This window comes from Mesoplodon densirostris, chromosome 8, assembly GCF_025265405.1.
Source record: "Mesoplodon densirostris isolate mMesDen1 chromosome 8, mMesDen1 primary haplotype, whole genome shotgun sequence".
NCBI lineage: Eukaryota > Metazoa > Chordata > Mammalia > Artiodactyla > Ziphiidae > Mesoplodon > Mesoplodon densirostris.
Genome location: NC_082668.1, coordinates 72,649,063 through 72,668,292, shown reverse-complemented (window position 1 = coordinate 72,668,292; position 19,230 = coordinate 72,649,063). Strand labels below are relative to the sequence as shown.

Below are 19,230 nucleotides of genomic sequence, written 5' to 3'. Positions count from 1 at the left end.
CCGTTCAACAAAAGTTTCAGAGAAGTGAAAGACGTGAATTGTGACCAACTGAGGAATGCTTCTTGAGAAGATGGGTGTTGAATTGGGTCTTAAATTTAAAGATGTGAAAAATGAAAAGAGGTAAAAGATGAAGATAGATGAAAGAAGAAAGCACGCATTTTTGGAAGGAGAAGTATCGTGAGACACAAGTAATACAGACAAAAGACACTTCTATTTCCTTCAACTGATTTTCACAAGGTTTACTAGTGCTAGCTCCATCTTAAATGCTAGCCACTAGCTACATGTGGCTATTTAAGTTTAAATTAATTAAAATGAAATAAAAATTTAAAATTCAGACACATTTCAAGTGAGCAATAGCCACAGATGCCTAGTGGCTACTACACTGAACAGTGCAAATAGAAAACACATCTATTATTGCAAAACTTCCTTTTGTAAATGCTGTAAGTGCTACTGAGCACATACTATAAGAAAAGCTCTCATGATCCCGTTTACTCTTCATAGCAAACTTATGAAGTTATACTTACAAATAAGAAAATTGAGGTTCCTAGAACTTAAGTATTTTCGCAAAGTCACATAGTCAGTGGCAAGGCTGTGATTTGAAATTTCACCTGACTTCAAAAACTGATGCTTTAAGCCATGGAAAATAAGGTTATTGGGTAGGGAAAAATGAGTTATTTACCAGAGACAGTGACAGCCCAGATTGAACTTTCTGTGGCAGGAAAAATCCATTGGGTTCTTGAGGGAACAAAACCATAAAGGTGGTGTTTCAGGATAATTAAATTGTTTTGTGGGCAGGGATAGGCTAGCCCATATGATGTCTTTAAAAGAGAAAGGCTCCCTCTCTGGGAGAGACGTAGCCTTATGGGTTCATGACTCGGTTAACAGAGCATGAAGTCGATCCCAGCCCCTTCTATTGGGTGCCCTTTCTCAAAGGGAAGAACAAAGGGAGGGGGTGGGTGGACAGCAAAAAGAAAGTTTGAAGAAAGAAGTGAAACAATTAGGTTTTTAAAAACTGGAAAAATAGAAGCAGAGTTAGAGCTTATTCTAAGGTTTCTACTATGTAGGTCCAAAACACTGTAATGCCTATGATAGAAAAGAGAGAGAACAAGAGAGCCAACTTCTGGTTTCTGGTCTAGAATCCAAGAAGCTTAGGAGTTGTCACTCTGGTCCACACAATAAGAAAAAAAAGCTGACCTGAAAATCAACAACTCTTTTTAGCTCCCTCAGAGATCTGAGGTCACAGGGCAGACTGCTGCCCCCAAAGTTGGAGAGACAGACAGGCAGATATAGAGAATCACAACTTACTAGAGCAGAAGCCTCCGCTGGAACAAGTGCTGGGGTAGGGAAACCTGAACTGTGGTTGACGAACTGCTGGAGGCTCACTGTGGGCAAGTCTGAGAGTTGACCCAGTAACAGGAAGGCTCCCCCATTATTGTAAGTTTTACCTCTAGGAGCCCTATCAGGTTCCCACAAGGAAGATCAGAGAAAATCCCCTTGTGCTTCCAGCAGGGGGAGGAGGAAAGTAGCCATTCTGAAATAAGCCCAGAGCATTCTATTCTTTTTAAGGAGGCCTGACCTCAAGAGAAGTTATTATTTTAGAATCTGGTAAAACCCTAGATTCTAACCAACTAGGGTTTTACCAGAGCCTAACCATCCTGGCAGAAATTAAGCCAGGTTGAAGAAATGTCTAACATCCCTGCCATGTCTGAATCTAGTTCTGATGCTTGCTCTTCAAACTGTTTTGTTTTGGTTTTTGTCTTTTAGTATGCTTTGTAAGTTTTGGTTAAAAGCCAGACATGATATACTGGGTAAAAGGAACTGAGGAGAACAGGCCTTTTGTGCGAAGTTTTATGTTTACCTGGGTAGGGTTTAGGTTGTGCTCCACACAAGATTTACTAAATCAGAAACTCTGCAGTGGGGTCCAGCAATCTGTGTTTTTAACAAGCCCTCCAGGTGGTTCTGATGCCAAATGTTGAGAACTACTTCCGTAGCATCACAATTACTAAGATCATGGTAAATTGGAGTTGGGTACAGGTAGAAGGGCATGCACTGGCTTCTATAATAGCTCTAGCATTTGAGAGAGGTGAAGACAGTTATAAAAAGCTGTGGAATTGGATGGCTGTTGTTAATTACTGTTAATGTGCTTCAGGAAGGAAATACAAGCTCAGGTTAGCCAGTTCTCTACTTAAGGCATCATGAAGGCTAGGAATCTTCTATGGCAGCCTTTAAAGAGAACGTCAGAACCAGGTTGCCTTTGAGAAATGGTTGATTCTAAGAATGCAGCAGAGAATATACAAGATGAGTCTAGAGCATCTTATAGTACCAGGAAAGTAAAGAGATGCTAAAAAAATAGTAACACATCAAAGGGACATAGAAGTCAACTGAAAGAACTCCCAGTGACCAAAGATGGAACACTGAGCAAAAGCAAACAAGAAAAGAACAACAACAACAACAAAAGTATTATTGGCTTACAACTCAAAGTATAAAATAAATATACATGAGTTCATACTGCTATAAACAATTTAATAAATGGGTAAATAGGAGAAAAGAGACAAATTTTCCTTATAGAAAGATTCCAATAATATACTTAGATATTCCCCTCTACAGAAGGTAAAGCTTAATGCCCTCCCTTCCCCTTGAGGGTGGGCTAGACTCAGTGACCTGCTTCCTAAGAACAGAGTAGGGAAAGGGAAAAATATTAACTTTTAAGTGGAGGAACTTGGCAAATGCTACATTTACTAAGTGCTAAAAGTTACCATCACCAGATATCATGTACTCCTTACAATAATGTGATGAGGACACTCTACCTCTGTGATATACTTTCCAAAATCCCACAACACCCATCTAAGCATGAGAAAGACATCAGACAAACTTAGATTCAGAGACAATCTACAGCATATCTGGTCAGCACTCCTCAAGACTGTAAAGGTCATGAAAAACAAGGAAAGACTGAGAAACTGTCACAAACCAGAGGAGACTAGGGAGACATGACAACCAAATGAATTGCGATACTCTGGTATGCAGAAAAGGGTTAACATAGCAGGCCTGAGACCACTATCCTTAGAAAGGCCTGCTTGCCACACCACTATATATAAAGTAAATCAACAAGGATTTACTGTATAGCACAGGTAACCATATTCAATATCTTGTCATAATCTATAATGGAAAAGAACCTGAAGCTGTACACCTGAAACTAACACAGTATTGTAAATCAATTATAGTTAAATTAAAAAAAGCAATCAGAAATGATCATGCTAAGTGAAGTAAGTCACAAAGAGAAAGAAAAATACCATATGATATCACTTACATGTGGAATCTAAAATATAACACAAATGAACCTATCAATGAAACAGAAACAGAAACAGAATCAGGGACATAGAGAATAGACTGGTGGCTGCCATGCGTGGGGGCGGTGGGAGAGGGTTGGATTGGGAGTTTGGGATTAGCAGACGCAAACTGGTATATATAAAATGAATAAACAACTAGGTCCTACTGTATAGCACAGGGAACTATATTCAATATCATGTGATAAACCATAGTGGAAAAGAATATGAAAAAGAATGTATATATATGTATAACTGAGTCACTTTGCTGTATAGCAGTAACTAACATGACATTGTAATTCAACTATACTTCAATAAAAGATAAATTAAAAAAAAAAAAAAAGGAAAGGCCTGCTTGCAAAGTTGGCCCTTGCCTGGCATCTGGGAACTTAGATTTTGGGAGATTTCCCACAATTTCCCTGATAAGAATGGCTCATGGTGTCTAAACTGTACAAACAATGTGGTTTATGCTGAACACCTGCTTTCCTTCTGAGAGTCTGGAAACATGGGTGCATGTTAGGTAGAGGGTGCCTGTGTGACTAGACCCCAGTAAAAACCCCGGGCATTGAATTTGCAATGAGCTTACCTGGTAGACGACATTGTTGTATGACTCACTGTTGGAGGATTTAAGCATGTCCTGTGTGCCTTCCTTGAGAGAGGACTCTTAGAAGCTCGCACCTCCAGACTTTACCCTATGTGCCTTTCCCTTTGCTGATTTTGTTGTGTATCCTTTAGTTGTAATAAAATATAGTCATGAGGATGACTATATGCTGAGTCCTATGAATCCCAATGAATCATTGAACGTGGGGGTGACCTTGGGGACACCTGGCACACCTGGATTGGATCCTGGAAAAAAAAGAGGCCATTAATGTAAACACTGGTAAAATCCAAATAAATCTGTGGTTTAGTTAATAGCAATGAACTAATGTTAGTTTCTTAGTTTTGACAAATATACCATGGAAATGTAAGATGTTAACAGTGGGAGAAAGGGGTGAGGGGTAAATGAGACCTCTCTGTACTATCTTTGTAACTTCCCTGTAAATCTAAAATTATTCCAAAATAAAAAGTTTATTTAAAAAACACTTAAACTGAATGCTTTGGAAATTAATGAAAAATAACATACCACTCATCCTAAAGACACATAGAGAAATTATCCAAACTGAAATACAAAGAGAAAAATGAGAGAAGGAGAGAGAGAGAGAGAGAGAGAGAGAGAGCGAGCAAGCTAGCTAGCTTTACTTGCTATGGCCAGAGGGACAGATTACAATTTAAAAAAAAATCAGACTCAGGACCTGATTGTGAGAGTAGCAGAATTTAAAAGAAGGTTGAATTCATAACCCATAGCATAATGTAAAGTCAGGACTCTGCAGGGGAAAGAATGAGACCCCGAGACCTAGGATGATGGGGATATCTGGGTGGATACTCTTGAGAACTCTGAGCTGATAGATTCACCTCAATCCTCTGGACTGACAGAAGTGGTGTGCTTGCCCCTGCTAGAGGATAGTGACCTCCCTTTGCCCGAAGACTGTGGAGAAGCCTCATCTGAGGAAGATGCCTTCCAAAATGCTACTTTCCCTTCTCAAGATTTCCCTTTTGATCCAGAAAGAACCAAAACACTGCTTTCCCTGCTGACCTCAATCCTTATTCACTGAAGTATTGGGAGGAGGTCATGTTCATTAATCTTTTGCGAGGGAGAAAAAGAAAAAAAGATTTCCCATAACCCCCTTCAGTTTTTCTAGACCAATAACTAGAGACAAGTTTCATCATGTCTTGACTGGGGAAGCACTGTCCCTGTTTTGGAATAAAAAGGGTTATTCACCAAATACAGACTGGCAGAGTTGGAAGAACATATCTGAGGATGGATCTTGGTGTATGTTCAGAGAAAGTGGTGTGAGGTAAGGATGTAGATTTGTTGAGTGTAAACCCCAAATAATAATAACAACAACAAAAGCCCCTAAACAGACAGAATTTAACTGAAATTGATGAGATTATTTTGTTATCAGGGAGACTGGGGCTCAAAAGAGGTTGTACAACAGAAATTTTGCACACCAGAACTTGTGGGCTGCCACTGACATATCTTTTACTTCTTCGATAACTTCATTAGGTGAAGTAACAATGAACAATCTTCGTATCTTCTTGTTTCTAACACAGGGCCTGGCTCTTAGTGACTGTTAAAAATTTTGTTAATTGGATTCACCAAGAGACTGAGTATCTGCACAGATGAGTAAATACCCATAGATTCTTTTTTTTTTTTTTTTTTGCGGTACGCGAGCCTCTCACTGTTGTGGCCTCTCCCGTTGCGGAGCACAGGCTCTGGACATGCGGGCTGAGCGGCCATGGCTCACGGGCCCAGCCGCTCCGCTGCATGTGGGATCTTCCCGGACCAGGGAATAAACCCGTGTCCCCTGCATCGGCAGGCGGACTCTCAACCACTGCGCCACCAGGGAAGCCCAACCCATAGATTCTTGAACATGCTTGCTATTAAAAGATGTGGAGGAGCTAAAGGAGTCTCTTTAAAATGTGAATAGTTTCCAAAGACAAATCCTCAGACCTTTGCTCTTATCTCAGTACAATCTCCTCTACAATATCTCTTCTTCAAATACTTACGTAACTCCTAAACTGTTCCACTGCCTGGTCTGCTTAATATATGTCACGCACACTGCTGTCAGATTAGTATCCGGAAACTCTTTTTTGTGTACTCCTCTGCCGCTCAAAATCTTTAAATGATTATCTAGTGCCTTATGTGATAAAATTAAAAATTCTTAGCTTGCTGCTTAAGGCTCTTCCCAATCTGTTTCCTCTTATCTCTATCTACCCTTGTTTTCCATTCCAACACTAAGCCTTAATCCTAGACAAATCCACCTAGAAAGTCTCCAAACATATCTTGAACATCCTAGGTTCAATGGTTTTTGAAAATCAGCTCCTTTCACCTGCTGGTGTTTCCTCCTTATTTGTGAACCTATCTTTATGGTATAAAATGCAACAACCTTTCTGAACTATTCCATGTATAAGGGTTCTCTATTTTTTGTACCAAGTCTTTACACAGAGGTTGTAAAATGGTCTTGTTTAGCCCATTATTAAAAATGTTGAAGTAATTCTTAACATTAAAAAAAATCATTGAAAAACTGGACGCTCTAGTAGAGCCCACACTTCAACAAATAGCTTAAGTTTACCAGTAGCTGCCATGAACTGTTTGGTTGGATTTGAAAAGTATTTACTGAGCACCTGTTACTTGCTGGACACTGTTTTATATGCTGGGGGTACAGCAGTGAACAAAAATAATTATGGAGTTTACAGTCTAAAGAGGAGAGACAGAAAACATAATAAGTAAATTCTATATTAGGAAGTGATAAATGCCATAGAAAAATAAAACAGGGTTAAGAGGGTTTGGGAGCGTGTGGGTGGGAAGGGTGCTTGCACCTTCACACTCATTTCAGTACCTGGCTGCCTCCGATGGGAATTTGAGTTTGTGACCCCAATTGTATATCAGGACCGTCATGTACTGTCATGTATACGCTATACACTGTCCCCATAAAACTGTCAGCAACTTGAAGGCAGGGACTGTGCCTCATTCGTCCCTGGATTCCCAGAGTCGAGCAGTGTTTTCAGGTTTAAGAGCATGATGAAAAGCGAAAAGTGAGGAGTCCCGCTTTCCACGGTGGTTATTCCGGCGGGGTTTAGGCGACGAGGAGAGTGTAGCGCCAGGAGCGGAGCCAAACCCTTCACTGACTCTCAAAACCAGTGAGACTCCAACCGTTTCCAGGGCAACGGGACTGTGACGCAAACGTAGCCGCGGGCCCTCGGCCGCGTGGGACTAGCCCATAGCTTAGGAAGGAACTAAACTGGAGAGAACTTGGCCGTCGGAACCAGCAGCCCTACGCGGGGAATCCCAGACCACCTCGCCCCCTGCAGAACTGCCGCCGGCATTGCAGCTTCCGGTCCTCTGGCGTCGCCAAGTTATAGGCTCGACAACTTCCGGCCCTGAAGGTCCCCCGCTCCATGGCTTGCCGGGGTCCTAGCGATGGAAAGGTGGCCTCGGCGGCCGCCTGACCCCTACGCGGGCTTTGGATCAGGGCTGCCGCCTCCTCCCGGAGGGCGACGGCTACAGGGCCGCTGAGAAGATGCCCGCCGCTGGTGGGACCTCATACCGGGAGGAGAGGTCGGGGCGGAGCGCGAGGGCGGAGCGCGGGCCGGGAGCTGGTCCGTCAGGCAGGAGTGGGCCAGGTGCGGTGGCGGAAGTGCCGGACGCGACTGGAGCCGAGCCGTCTAGGAAGCCGCGGCCGTGGGTCCCCTATCCCGGAGCAGCTGCCGAGCCTCAGCCTGACCGCAGCAACTAGGGCTCGGGCGCCGGCGAGATGCCTCTGTTCGCCGCCAACCACTTCGAGCAAGATGTGGGTAAGTGCTGGGCCTGGGCCCCAAGCCGTTGTTTGTTGTGCTAGAAAGTGGGCGGTGGCGACTCCGGGGACTGGAAAGCCTAGCAAAGGGGGAGGAGGGTGCGGCGTCGCCGCTGCCTGGCAGCCGGGATTTTTCTGGGGGCAACCTCGGCGCGTCCCTAGCTGCCTGGGGAGTGTCTCCAGCCCACCTGAGGTTGGAGACCCCGAAAGAGGTCCGTTCCCCTCGCCAGGCACAGGAATAGGGAGGAGCCTGGGGTTCTCTGGAGACTGGACTAATTGAGCAATTGCTGAGTTGATGACACAGAACTTCCAGCTCCCTCTAGAACTGGCTGAGTCTTGTGTCCCCCCCTCCCCACTCCCCCGCCCCGCGGTTAAAACTGATGCAGCAGACCCTGTTGTCTAGGGCAGCTCAGCACTTAGAGACTTCAACTTGCCCCGGTTCAATAGGAAGAACCTATTTTACCTCGCTTATATATAGATGCGTCCAATCCCTGATCGCACGGCTTCAGGACTTACTTATGATAGTTGGAAGTGTTACTCTATCCATGGATAGTGCAAGTGCTATAAGGTGTTCTGCCTTAGAGTATGAAAAGGAAAACCCCAGGATTTCAAAACACTCCAGAACACCTGTTTTACTTCTTGGGGGGTCGTCAGTGACTATGGAGTGAGAAAAAGATGGATTGGGTATGAGAACTTAACTTGTGGTTTTAGAAAAACAGTAAACCAAGCTGACTAAGGTAAATATTTTGGTAGCAGTAGTTAATTCTAGGTAGAGTTTTAGGATTTAGTCGAATGAAAAAAACGCATGGCTGCAAATTGCCAGTTATACAGAATATTGCACCTGTTTCATAATTACAATTTTCTAATTATGGGTAAAGTCTAGAAAGTGCCCTATTTTGGTATATTATGTGATTCCAAAAGTGTGTTCAGAAGTCAAATATGATGTATAAGTACCTTCCTATCACAGAGAGCTAAAAAACTTTATAGATTTTTGACCCTTAGATAGTCTTCAAATATGTATTTCATAATTTCATTCAACTTTTTTCTTGGTAGTTTAACATTGGTGACTGCTGTAAATCTAGGAAGCATAATGTTGAGGTTCACAACGTCTGCTTTTGGAACACCTAATGATGTCTTCCTTTGCTGCAGTGAGACCTTCACTTTTTATTGTTGTGAAGACTTTCATTTTGTCATAGTGGAAAAAAAAGGCAAAATAGAATAAGACAAATGATTTTCAAACTTAACAGCTGTGGAACTCTTCAAGGGAGATCTTTCCTGGAAGCCCATTGTTTTCTGATTGACAGCTTCTCTGGTGAAAATAAGCTAAGTTGCTTTTCTAAACCTCCCCCTCAGTGTCTCCTGAGGTTCCTACATGGTTTAGTGGACCACAGTTCCACTGTAGTAAAAGAAGCACTGCTGTTCAGACAAAAAAAAAAAAAATACTGTGTATAGATTATTTCATGGGCAGTGCCATCAGCCAAAGCTTCAAGTACTTACTTGTTAACACAGGTATGACTGACTGAAGTCAGTTTCCAAAAGGCAGTTTAAAGATAAAATAGAAAGTTTGATTGTAACCTCTTTTAGGCAAGTGGTTGGAATTAATAGAAAAAGTGGCATGAAATACTAAGGATTTCAAATTGGCTTTATACGTCTATTATAGAAGAAAAATTATATATTGCACTTTTCAAAACTTAAAGCCCCTGTTAATTTGAAATACAGTAGTTAAGTAATATGACGATCAAGTCATTGTTTAACTTGAGATGCCCACAGGAATGTTCCTTTGCAGTGTCATTGTCCCTTTCACCTTTCTTTGATTCAGTCAGATTTTTATTACCATTGTTTCTTTTTTGTCGTAGCTTTGTTTACCTTTCATTCAACAAACAGGCATTGAGTGATTACTGTGCATCAGACAGTGTGTGTCAGACTTTGGGGGCACAAATTTAATAAATAAACTGGGTTCCCTCAAGGAATTCTCAATCAAATGGAGGACTCATACACACATAAAAAGATAATTGTATTTTTCACACTGTATTACGATACTAGAAATACAGGAGATGCTTTACATTCTCCCTCTATTTAAAACAATCATCTTCCCTGAAGAGAAGACAAGGACCTTCAGGCAGACACTTTATTTGTAAAAGTGTTGACACTATCCTCTCTCTTCCCCTGCTTTCCTGATAGCACTTACACCTGCAGGAAGTGACCATCTCTTACTATATGTATGGTTTGGTCATTTTATAATTAACTGTAAAGTTGAAACTACATTCCTTTGGTCGATGCAGTCTCATCAGAGGGTGAACAGTGTTTCTGACATCATTCATATGGGGAAGAAATCCTTTTCTCAGACCCTGAGACTCTGAGAAAAGGCTGTAGTGACTCAAGATGTCTAGGAAGGCACTCATAAGTTGATGATGGTATATGGCTTGTCAAATGGTAGCCGGCCAAAGGCTAAGAGGTAAGGAACTCTGGCAAGTTCGTAGTTTTTTTTCTTGGAGTCAGAACCTACAAATCCTGAAAGGTATGCTAGGTATGGTAGCATTAGAGCTCTTTAAATATTTATTGGATTTCTTCTAATATGGGTTTATTGTTTGTTTTGTTGAATAAAATTCCTTTGAAGCTATGCTGAGAAAAAAAGAAAATATCCACACACATCCCCCCTCACCCCGGCCCTGATTCTTATCTTGAAGGGGAGTGTAGGTTTCCTAAGGTAGAGAGCCTGTTTGGGGCAGCCTTTTTAGGAGATTCCAAGGAGAAAGTAAAACATGAAGGACAGAGCCACAATAGGAAGATTTAGTGGTAGTGTTAAAAGGGCAGATGTCATTTCCTTACGTCCTGTACCGATTTTTCCAGTCTCGTGACATTGATTCCTGAGTCACGGCTGTCTGTTCTGCTCCGTAACTCCAGTTCTTATTTGCATGACTTTTTTCTCCTTACTCAAGCCAGGCAATCTTTCTTGCCAGTTTCTGTCTCTTTGCTGTTTACTACTATTCACTAATAGATTTTTGCTTTTTTCAGCAATACTTGGTATCTCCTTCCTTAAAGATAAACTTACTTGTGTCCCACAGAGCTGAGCTCAAATTCTACTTCTACAAAAACTCTTTTCACACAGTGGATTGAAGTATGAACTTTATCTTAAAAGGAGACTTTTCCAAGTAAAATTTGAATGCGTGTATTGCTATGTCTTTGGCTTGTGTTGTGGTCAAATAACTTGACAGTGAGTAGCTTGGAGTTTTTGGTAATGGAATCATTTTCTCCAATGAAATTTTACAAGAAACCCTAATATAAAAATAGATATTGATGGCACTCTGGTAATACAAATTTACTTTATACATTTAAATATATTACATTTACATAGTCATTAAGGCAATTCTTGAACAACATGAGGTTGTTGCAAAAAATTAAAATTAAAAAAATTTTGGTTTTAGGTGAGACTGACAGCTGTAACAGCCAGTTTTTTTCCTATACTTTCTTTTGCTTACATGGTACCAAAAATTCTAATACCTAGTCCTAATTAAAATAGTTAAAAATTTTAATTAATATATTTTGTAATTTTTTAACCGATGAAAAATTTTTAGCATAAAGTACAGAGTATAACATAAACTCCTATTCCTGTCAGTCACCTCTGTCAAGTCCTAACATTTTGCCACACTTCATTCTTTTTTTTTTTAAAGAAAACATTCAAGATACAGTGGAAATTATTACTTTTATTTATTAGCTACCTGATACTATTTTTATTCCTCTCTTCTCAGAGTTAAACACTCTAAAAAGATTTTTAAAAAGTCTATTTTATAATATATACTATACATATAAATATACTATATGTATTGTTTTGCATGTTTTTAAACTTCATAAAAAATAATATTCTCTGTAGTCATTTGCAGCTTGCCATTTAGCATTTTTTGTGAGAGTTATTCATGTTGATGTTTGTAGCTTTAGTTCATTAATTTTAAGAGCTATGTGATATCCCACATTTTTTTAACCCATTCTCCTATTAATGAACATGAAGTTTTTTGCGGTTTTTTGCTATTACAGACAACACTGCAGTGAAAGTTATTATCCACGTTTTCTTCTTCACAAGAGTGAGAAATTCTCAAGGGATTGTATCTTGAAGAGGAATTCTTTTTTAAAAATGCATATAGTGCAAAGTTGCAAAATGTTAAATAATACAGAATTGTTCTTCTAAGTGTTTGTGGGAGATTTTACTCCCACCAGCAGTGGAAGTGAAGTCCCTGTTGTTCCACAGTCTCACTAACGCTGGGTATTGTCAGATTTTAAAATTTATGCCAATTTGATGGGTGTGAAATAGGGCATTGTTTTCAATTTATTTCAGCTTCAGTGCAGTTGAGCATCTTTTCATATGTCTCTTGGCCAGTCTGTTTTCTTTTTGTATAAATTGCCTGCTCATTACTTTCATGTACTTATTGTTCTGTTGGATTATTTTTTCTTATTGATTTTTAAAGTTTCACATGCGTTCTCTACTAATCTTTTGTTGTTTATGTGAATTGCAAATATATATCCTTGTCTTCTTTTTGTTTGTGCTGCCTTTTACTATTAAGAAGATTGAAGTTTCGGTTTAGTAATATTGTCTTTCTCTCTTGATTTTATTTTTCTTGTTCAAGAAAAGCTTTCTCTCCTCCTTGAGTCTATAAGGATCTTGTTATGTTTTCTTCTGAAAGTTTTATTGAAGTTTTGATTTTCACAGTTAGGTCTTTAGTCCACCTAGACTTGGTCTTTATGTAAGGTCTAAGGAGAGATTTGATTGGATAGTCAATTCACAATAGACAATTGTCAGTTGCCTAATCACCATTTATTGAATTATCTATCCTTCCCCCACTAGTTTGGAGTACTTTCTCCTTCATATAGTAAATCCCTTTCCTCGTATGAGGTCTGTGTCTGTGCTTTCTGTTCTACACTGTTCTCTTTATCTATCCTGTACCAGTACCACATTCTAATGTCATTGGCCTTTATAGGTGGTAGGGCAAGCCCCCTGTCTTGTTTTTCTTCATTTTGATACTCTTAGCTGGTTTTGGCCTTTTTTCTTTCATATGGGTTTATTATCAGATTAGTAAAATCATAAAAGGGAATTTCTTTTATGTTCTTTTAGGATTTGAGAAGACATTGTAGTTTATGTTTTTGATTCATATGCACTGATGATGTTGATATTTAATAATACACTTTTTATTTCCTGATAATAATGTTTAGTTCTAATCTTACTTAGATTATATAGTTGACCCTTGAACAACTCGGGGGGTTAGGGGTGCTGACCCCCTGCACAGTTGAAAATCCATGTATTAACTTTTGTGATAACTTTTGTGACTCCCCCAAAACTTAACTACTAATAGCCTACTGTTGACTGGAAGCCTTACCGATAACAGTCAGTTAACATGTTTTGCATGTTATGTGTATATCTACATATATTTTATACAATTCATGACATACTTTTTTCTTAATTTTTTTGATATTTCTAGGCTACCCGGTTTGTCCGCAAGTTTTTTCTAATTGTTACAAATCTCCAAAAATTTTCCAATATAGTTATTTTAAAAAATCTGCATATTAAGTGGATCTCTGCAGTTAAAACCCATGTTATTCAAGGGTCAAGTGTAATTGTAAAGTTAGGTAAGAGAGCAAGAGGATGATTTTTCTACAAGTAAATATACACATACTACTACTGTCCCTTGAGGTGGAAGGTAAAGGGAAAGAACTTTTAAAAAAACAATATTATTGCCTTATTAGGCTCTGTAGCTTTACTTACAGAATAAATGTTTGTATTGAGTATAGGGATTGAACCTAAGAAGGTCTATATGACAGATATCAGACATTGCCCCCTGAAAATTATTGACATTTTGAAGCTGCCACCTACTTATTTTTAGCTCATATTACTTCAATTTCATATAAAAAATTTGTTCATACATGGTGGTGTAATTTTAAGAATTTTAGCCATTCTAGTGGCATCTCTTTGTGGCTTTAATAAGTATTTATTTATCTAATCTTTAATATAGTTATTCACTAAATTAATATTCTCTTTTTTGAAATATCTGTTTAAGTTTCTCACCCATTTTTCTTTTCACTTAATTTTCACAACTCCTCTTTTAAGCATGGCAGCCATTTTAATTTCCATTTTACAGATGAGAACATGGATTCAGATTTGAATCAGAGCTGAGGTGAACTACCTAGCAACCTTAAGCTAGTATGTAAGTTTCAGAGCTGGGAATAGAGAAGGTGGGTCTTCAGTGTTAATGGGTGACGTGTGTACTCCACATGTGCATAATGGTTTCCTCAGTCTGCGGAGGTTATGTGGTCATCTGCCCAACCTAACTGCTTTTGATTCTCCATCTGTGATGTTTTGGCGTGTTAGTGGCTACTTTGAGATTCATTTTTCCTTTTCCCCAGCTATTATTGTGTCTTAAACGTGAAGCTTCCAGATAGGTCTGTTAAAATAGAAATTATACTTACTACATTTATTCTTCTGCCCTGTTCCATAATGTAAGGGTGTTTGTAGAAATGAGCATGCCTGTTCTGTGGAGTTGGGAGGGGGTATGGCTCTCAATGAACAGGATTACAGAGGGCATCTTGGGAGTATCAGACAAGAAGAAAGTGAGCTTGTAGGAATGTAAAGGCTGGCTCTAGACCTTTTACCTTTTAAATAGATGATTTACAATATTAGAAGGAAGTAAAAGATGATTTTGATTTTGTTTATTCCTTTTTCCTATCTGCCCAACTCTCTAAACTCTTCCTAGTCCCCCCACAAATGTTGGTGGTAACATGTGAAATGAAAAAAGAGTAGCAATCACTCTTCTATATTCCATCAGAGCAAGAAATTCTTAAATATGTACATTGTGTTATTAAATGATGAGGTAAATGGAGTTAAGCGTGGCATTGTGTCTGATTCTTTTCTTATAAACAAGAGTTGATCTTGCATTTGTCCTATTCAGTATGTTTAAAATGTTCATGCATAGAGAAACTGAAAACTAACTTGTTGAAAGAGTTAATTTAGCAGTTTTGAACAAAAATTGCACCCAAGAGGCAGATTAATAGAAAATATGCCCTGAGCCAGACTGCCTAGACTGAAATCCTTCTTTTACTATTTACTATCTGTATGATCTTGTGCTAGTTACTTTTCTGTCTCAGTTTCCTCATCAATAAAATGGGGCATCTTCATTGGATTCAATGTAAGTAGTTTAGCATATGTAAAATACTTTGAAACTATTGTTATTTTTTTCTTTTTAAATTAATTAATTTTTGGCTTTGTTGGGTCTTCGTTGCTGCGCGCGGGCTTTCTTTAGTTGCGGCGAGTGGGGGCTACTCTTCATTGCAGTGTACGGGCTTCTCATTGCGGTGTCTTCTCTTTGTTGCAGAGCATGGGCTCTAGGCGTGCAGGCTTCAGTAGTTGTGGCACACGGGCTCAGTAGTTGTGGCTCGCAGGTTCTAGAATGCAGGCTCAGTAATTGTGGCGCACGAGGCTTAGTTGCTCCGTGGCATATGGGATCTTCCCAAACCAGGGCTCGAACCCGTGTCCCCTGCATTGGCAGGCAGGTTCTTAACCACTGTGCCACCAGGGAAATTCTTGTTATTGTTTTTTAATTAATTATTACCTATCATTCATTACTCAGAGCTGTAAGTAGGCTTTCGTTTTAGGAAAAGTAGAAGTTATATTACTGTTTTCCCCAGAGTAAACTGAAGATTTGTATCAATAAAAATTTTACCCAAACAAATCAAAGCATTAAATGAGGAGGAGGATTAAATGAGAAAATGTATGTTGAACCCAAGTACTCTAAAATGCTAAGTGTGGTTGTTGTCATTGGAGTCAGAGAAGCAGTGAAATATTTATAATCTGTCAGTTTGAAGTATTGGGCATTTAAATATTTTAATTTAAATTTAACTACAGAAGAATTGTGTGGTCTAGAAATTTATTAACAAATATGTATTATTTTAATAGTGTAAACATGTAAGTTTTATAAACTAGAAAAAATTGGCTGTTCTATATTTTCAAATAATTATTTAGTTTATAATGAATTGGTACAAAGAAAAAGCATTTTTATATCTTAAGTAAAAGCTGTCAGCTGTGGTTTCCTGTTAGATACCAAAATGAATTTTACTTATTTACTTGCTTTCCATTTTCTAGTTTATTTCTCCTTCTGGAAAAAAAAAATTTTTTTTTTTTTGGCCAGTTTTCCCCTGTTCTTCTACTATAGTTTTAAGGTATAAAAATAATTGTTTAAAATTAATACATAAGGGCCTCCCTGGTGGCGCAAGTGGTTAAGAGTCCGCCTGCCGATGCAGGGGATACGGGTTCGTGCCCCGGTCTGGGAGGATCCCATATGCCGCGGAGCGGCTGGGCCCGTGAGCCATGGCCGCTGGGCCTGCGCATCCGGAGCCTGTGCTCCGCAACGGGAGAGGCCACAACAGTGAGAGGCCCACATACCGCAAAAAGAAAAAAAATAATAATAATAAAATTAATACATAAGAAGTAATTTTTCCTCTAAGATCTAAGCATTGCTTTAGTCATAGCCCAAGATATTGATATATAGTATTCTAATTATAATAAAATTTTGTTACCTTCTGTTATAGTCTTAATTATATGTTGTGATTGTTAATGTCCATGTGATTGGCTATTATGTTTGATCTAATACAAATACAGTGTATTCAGAGAACACATTGAGTCTATTGTCCTAGATTATTTCTAGGTGTTGGTAGTTTTGTGCACATTTGAAGAAATATTTAAACTCTGCTTTAATGTACAGGCAGTCTTCACTTTACATAATTCCAACATGCATGAATTTAGTTACCATGTGTTACTTAATTAACAACAATTCCCCAACAAGTCTGTAATAACCTGAGCACAGAGCCCAACTGAGCCTGCTTAGATTTTGCACTACAGAACTATGAGCTAATAATGGGTGGTGTTTTAAGCCACTAATTTGCATTTGTTACATAGAAAGTTTAAAAAAATTAATATACTGAGACTCTTCAGTTTTCTTAAATCTTTTTTCTCTGTTCTTCAATTTTGATAACTTTTGTTGACTTTTCTTCATGTTCACTTTTTTCTTTTTTTACATGTTCAGATTTGTATCTGAGGTTATATTAACTGTATAATACTGAAACTTTCTTTTTTTACCAAGTGAACCATTTCCTCCATTACTCAAAACTGTATATGAGCACATCCCATAGTAGTTGACAATTAGGACTTTTGACTTAATTGCATTCATTCACTTGCTCATTCATTCATTCTTCAAACACTGAGTAGTCATTTTAATTTACCATAGAGTGTGCTTATGTGTTTCCTTTCCCATGCTAAATTAACTTTTGAGTAAGGATCACTTTTTTTAAATTTTCATTTATTTTTTGGTACAGCAGGTTCTTATTAGTATCCATTTTATACACATCAGTGTATACATGTCAATCCCAATCGCCCAATTCATCACACCCCCCCCCCACCGCTTCCCCCCTTGGTGTCCATACGTTTGTTCTCTACATCTGTGTCTCAATTTCTGCCCTGCAAACTGGTTCATCTGTACCATTTTTCTAGGTTCCACATATATGCGTTAATATGCGATATTTGTTATTCTCTTTCTGGCTTACTTCACTCTGTAAGACAGTCTCTAGATTCATCCACATCTCTACAAGTGACCCAATTTCATTCCCTTTTATGGCTGAGTAATATTCCTTTGTATATACGTACCACATCTTCTTTATCCATTCGTCTGTCGATGGGCATTTAGGTTGCTTCCATGACCTGGCTATTGTAAACAGTGCTGCAATGAACATTGGGATATATGTGGTGTTTTTTTTTTTAATACAGCAGTTTCTTATTAGTCATCAATTTTATACACATCAGTGTATATATGTCAATCCCAATCACCCAATTCAGCACACCCCCCCCCCCCCACTGCTTCCCCCCTTGGTGTCCATACGTTTGTTCTCTACATCTGTGTCTCAACTTCTGCCCTGCAAACCGGTTCATCTGTACCATTTTTCTAGGTCCACATACATGCGTTAATATACAATATTTGTTTTTCTCTTTCTGACTTACTTTACTCTGTATGATAGTCTCTGGATCCATCCATGTCTCAACAAATGACTCATTTTCGTTCCTTTTTATGGCTGAGTAATATTCCATTGTATATATGTACCACAACTTCTTTATCTATTCGTCTGTCAGTGGGCATTTAGGTTGCTTCCATGACCTGGCTATTGCAAATAGTGCTGCAGTGAACATTGGGGTACATGTGTCTTTTTGAATTATGTTTTTCTCTGGGTATATGTCCAGTAGTGGGATTGCTGGATCATATGGTAATTCTATTTTTAGTTTTTTAAGGAACCTCTGTACTGTTCTCCATAGTGGCTGTATCAATTTACATTCCCACCAACAGTGCAAGAGGGTTCCCTTTTCTCCACACCCTCTCCAGCATTTGTTGTTTGTAAATTTTCTGATGATGCCCATTCTAACTGGTGTGAGGTGATACCTCATTGTAGTTTTGATTTGCATTTCTAATAATTAGTGATGTTGAGCAGCTTTTCATGTGCTTCTTGGCCATCTGTATGCCCTCTTTGGAGAAATATCTATTTAGGCCTTCTGCCCATTTTTTGATTGGGTTGTTTGCTTTTTTAATATTGAGCTGCACGAGCTGTTTATATATTTTGGAGATTAATCCTTTGTCCATTGATTCGTTTGCAAATATATTTTCCCATTCTGAGGGTTGTCTTTTCGTCTTGTTTCTAGCTTCCTTTGCTTTGCAAAAGCTTTGAAGTTTCATTAGGTCCCATTTGTTTATTTTTGTTTTTATTTCCATTACTCTAGGAGGTGGATCAAAAAAGATCTTGCTGTGATTTATGTCAAAGAGTGTTCTTATGTTTTCCTCTAAGAGTTTTATAGTGTCCTGTCTTACATTTAGGTCTCTAATCCATTTTGAGTTTATTTTTGTGTGTGATGTCAGGGAGTGTTCTAATGTCATTCTTTTACATGTAGCTGTCCAGTTTTCCCAGCACCACTTATTGAAGAGGCTGTCTTTCTCCGCTGTATATCCTTGTCTCCATTGTCATAGATTAGTTGACCATAGGTGCGAGGGTTTATCTCTGGGCTTTCTATCCTGTTCCATTGAACTATATTTCTGTTTTTGTGCCAGTACCATATTGTCTTGTTTACTGTAGCTTTGTAGTATAGCCTGAAGTCAAGGAGTCTGATTCCTCCAGCTCTCTTTTTTTCCTGCAAGACTGCTTTGGCTATTCGGGGTCTTTTGTGTCTCCATACTAATTTTAAGATTTTTTGTTCTTGTTCTGTAAAGAATGGCATTGGTAGTTTGATAGGGATTGCATTGAATCTGTAGATTGCTTTGGGTAGTTTAGTCATTTTGACAATATTGATCCTTCCAATCCAAGAACATGGTATATCTCTCCAACTGTTGGTATCATCTTTAATTTCTTTCGTCAGTGTCTTATAGTTTTCTGCATACAGGTTCTTTGTCTCCTTAGGTAGGTTTATTCCTAGGTATTTTATTCTTTTTGCTGCCATGGTA

The 19,230-nt window shown here is 38.8% G+C and overlaps 1 protein-coding gene across 2 annotated transcripts in view; it reads left to right on the top strand.

The window, feature by feature from the left end:
* Nucleotides 1-7,311: 7,311 nt before the first annotated feature.
* The window catches only part of STAM2 (signal transducing adaptor molecule 2), a 53,769-nt gene continuing 41,850 nt past the window's right edge, over nucleotides 7,312-19,230 (top strand). The window contains exon 1 of one of the 2 annotated variants that reach the window (XM_060107319.1): nucleotides 7,312-7,718. In XM_060107319.1, the coding sequence (XP_059963302.1) occupies nucleotides 7,679-7,718 (40 nt within the window). In that variant the 5' untranslated portion in view covers nucleotides 7,312-7,678. The remainder of the gene's footprint in view (nucleotides 7,719-19,230) is intronic. The other variant, XM_060107318.1, reaches the window with a different exon arrangement.